Here is a 3,230-nt window from a genome sequence, read left to right as displayed (position 1 = left end):
TAAATCACTTGAAATTGACAGAATATGCTTAAATAAATAGACTTATTAAATGGCTCTTTGGAATAATTGATTTTGACTGGATTCTAAATCTAATTATTTTTTATGACATTTAAAAGGGCCATAACATGGATTTTGTTTTATTATTATTATTTTAATAAGTTCCTTGAAGTTCACTTTTAATATTTAAGTAAGTTTTATGCACGGAAAAAAATAAAAATAAAAAATAAAAATAATATATATATATATATATATGTGGAAAAATGGTTATTTTCAACCTTCATTCTGACCCTCTGTCTGAAATGATCCATTTAAGGCTTGTCAGTCATTTTTTAAATTTCAAATTAATAAACAATTAAAAAAATATTAATACAAATATTAATTAAGTGTGATTAAAATATCATAAAAATACAATTATTTTACACAATATTTTATACGATATTTTACCATCATTTTATCCATTATTGACTGAAATAATAAAATAATTTCGTTTAAAAATCTATCGTGTAAATAAATTACTTTAAAATTAACAGAATAAATTCAAATAAATAGACTTATTAAACAGCCCTTTGTATACTTAATTCTGATTGGTATGATTGGATTCTGAATCTAATTATAATTGTTTGTTATGTTTAACAACTTTTGTGTGGAATATTTTATTTCACAAATTACTTTTAGTACAAAGTAATAAAGTACTTCATTTAGTACAAATGCATATATGAGGAGTTCATTTGCAAAAACTGATAATGCCATTTTAATTTTTTTTCAGAAATCACGTTTTTTTATTGCGCATTCTAAGTAATATCAATCAAACTGCAGTTGGGTTGTTTTGATTAAGTAATAATAACTTAAACAAATACAGGTAATTTACTAAATTAAAGTTCATTGAAAGTATGTTTTTTTTACATATTAAAAGTTTGTTTTATAGCAAAAGCAGATAACTCCACATTTCATTTTTTAGAGTTTAAAAAAACCCTGGTTTAATCTTTGTAATCTCCTCAGATGATAATGTAGATGCCTGACAAACGTTGTTGTTGTTGTGATCATAAACTGTACGGATGTGATTGTTCTCATCATTGTAATGCGCTGCTTTTGCAAGCTTCCGTGAAAACCTTTCAGCTTTTATTTTGCTTTTTCGCCTGAAGATATCACAGGTTCATCAAGTTTGTCGAAAAGATCCTCGATCACTTTTAGTCAGCTTTGACGAAACTCCTCTCAGCTAGCACGTCTTTTCAAAGTGAAAGTAGCCTTGTCACCTGACCTGAATACAGCGTGCTGATTCGCTGAAATGGACTTATCGGCTTCTGTTCACAAACAATAAGGGCGCTTGTCGGCTTCTGCAGTAAAACGTGAACTCGTGATGCCTTGAAAGTGGACAAAACTGGCTTTTTTGACAAAACGTGTTTAGGGTTCAGATCGCGCTATATGTGGAGAATAATGCACGGCAATCAGCTCTTTTTTTTTTTTAAGTGGCGTTTATCGGTTTTTGCAAATCAACTCTTCATATATTTTGCAACAATTTATTTTACACAATATTTGTAGCTAGTGCTGTTTGTTTTCTAAAGCTCACGTGTCACGCCGTCTCATACTCACATTGCAGTCATGGCCTCGTTCTGGAAGGTGACGAACGCCATGCCCAGCGGCTTGGTGTTGACTTTCTCCTTCTCCTTCCTGTACTCCTCTTTCAGTTTGGCCTCCAGTTTGGTGTAATAACTCACAGCCTCCTCCTGCAACACCACACAGATGTACGGCACGACTGCATCACAGAACATCAGCAAACGCAAGCCTCCTGAAACTTCCTCCCAGAAGAGTTTTCATTTCCTCTGAACGATTCTTATTCAAGGACACGCTACGGGAGTTCATTAAACTAGTGTGGCTTAAAAAAAAAATCCATTATTGATTCAAATAAAATCATCTCATTTAGAAGTATATTAAAAAATAAACATGTAAATAGATCACTTTAATATGATCAGAATATGTTCAAAAAATGTAACTTATTTAATGGCTATATGGAATACTTGATTTTGATAAAATTCTAATTCTAATTATTTTTGTCAATTCATCAAGTTGTTAAATGAAACAATAAATTATAATTTATTAATAATATAATAAATAAATGTTAAATTCTATTAAAAAAAATAATTCATAACTATATCAGTATGCATTTAAACATGAATTAAATAAACAGTTTTAAATAAGTCAATATATAAAGTGAATTATAATTTTTTTTTGCCTAATGGTTTATATAAAAGCAACCAATATATTGTATGTTGACTATGTAATTATTGTTTCAATATCCACTGAGGTATAATATAAACAAGTTTAAGTAAATTTTTATATTTTTTATTAAATTATTTTAAATAAGTTGATTTCTAAAGTCATTATTAATATTATTACACAACTGTTTACATGAAATTTAAATTAATTAATATCTAATGAGGTATAACAATTTTAAATAAGCCAATTTATTCATTTTTTACATATTTGCTTATATGAAAGCAACCAATAATTGTTGACTATATTATACCTCAGTAGATATTTAAAGGGGTGGTTCACTGGTTTTTTTCTAGGCATGATTGTGTTTATGGGGTGCAGTCTAACATGTGTTAATGCTTCGTTTAAAAAAAAAAAAAAAACGCATTATTTTTCACATAATTGACCTTTATTCCACACCGCTCTGTCCTTTCTCTGAGAAAGGGGCTGATCATTTCCTGCTTTTATGAAGCCCCGCCCTCAGAAACAGGCGATGGGCTCTGATTGGTTAGCTAGCCCAGTGTGTTGTGATTGGCTAAACCGCCTCTAGTGCGGGTCTAGTGTGGCTGAAAAAAAAAATCCATTATTGATTCAAATAAAATCATCTCATTTAGAAGTATATTAAAAAATAAACATGTAAATAGATCACTTTAATATGATCAGAATATGTTCAAAAAATGTAACTTATTTAATGGCTATATGGAATACTTGATTTTGATAAAATTCTAATTCTAATTATTTTTGTCAATTCATCAAGTTGTTAAATGAAACAATAAATTATAATTTATTAATAATATAATAAATAAATGTTAAATTCTATTAAAAAAAATAATTCATAAATAAAAAAAAATTGACGAAGGAAATCAATAAATATTGACTGTATTATAGGTATAAATATTACTAGACTATATATAGTCTAATATAGTTTATATGAGTCTAATAACAATAATATATAAATATTATTAGACTATATATATATA

The 3,230-nt window shown here is 28.0% G+C and overlaps 1 protein-coding gene across 1 annotated transcript in view; it reads right to left on the bottom strand.

Moving 5' to 3' along the window:
- The window catches only part of LOC107657964 (CSC1-like protein 2), a 65,115-nt gene that overhangs the window by 16,208 nt on the left and 45,677 nt on the right, over positions 1–3,230 (bottom strand). The window contains exon 13 of the mRNA XM_016446310.1: positions 1,591–1,724. Within this exon, the coding sequence (XP_016301796.1) occupies positions 1,591–1,724 (134 nt within the window). The remainder of the gene's footprint in view (positions 1–1,590; positions 1,725–3,230) is intronic.

This window comes from Sinocyclocheilus anshuiensis, unplaced genomic scaffold (assembly GCF_001515605.1).
Source record: "Sinocyclocheilus anshuiensis isolate Anshui unplaced genomic scaffold, SAMN03320099.WGS_v1.1 scaffold147, whole genome shotgun sequence".
NCBI lineage: Eukaryota > Metazoa > Chordata > Actinopteri > Cypriniformes > Cyprinidae > Sinocyclocheilus > Sinocyclocheilus anshuiensis.
Note: the sequence above shows the minus strand (reverse complement) of the source record. Positions and strands in the feature narration are given on the sequence as shown.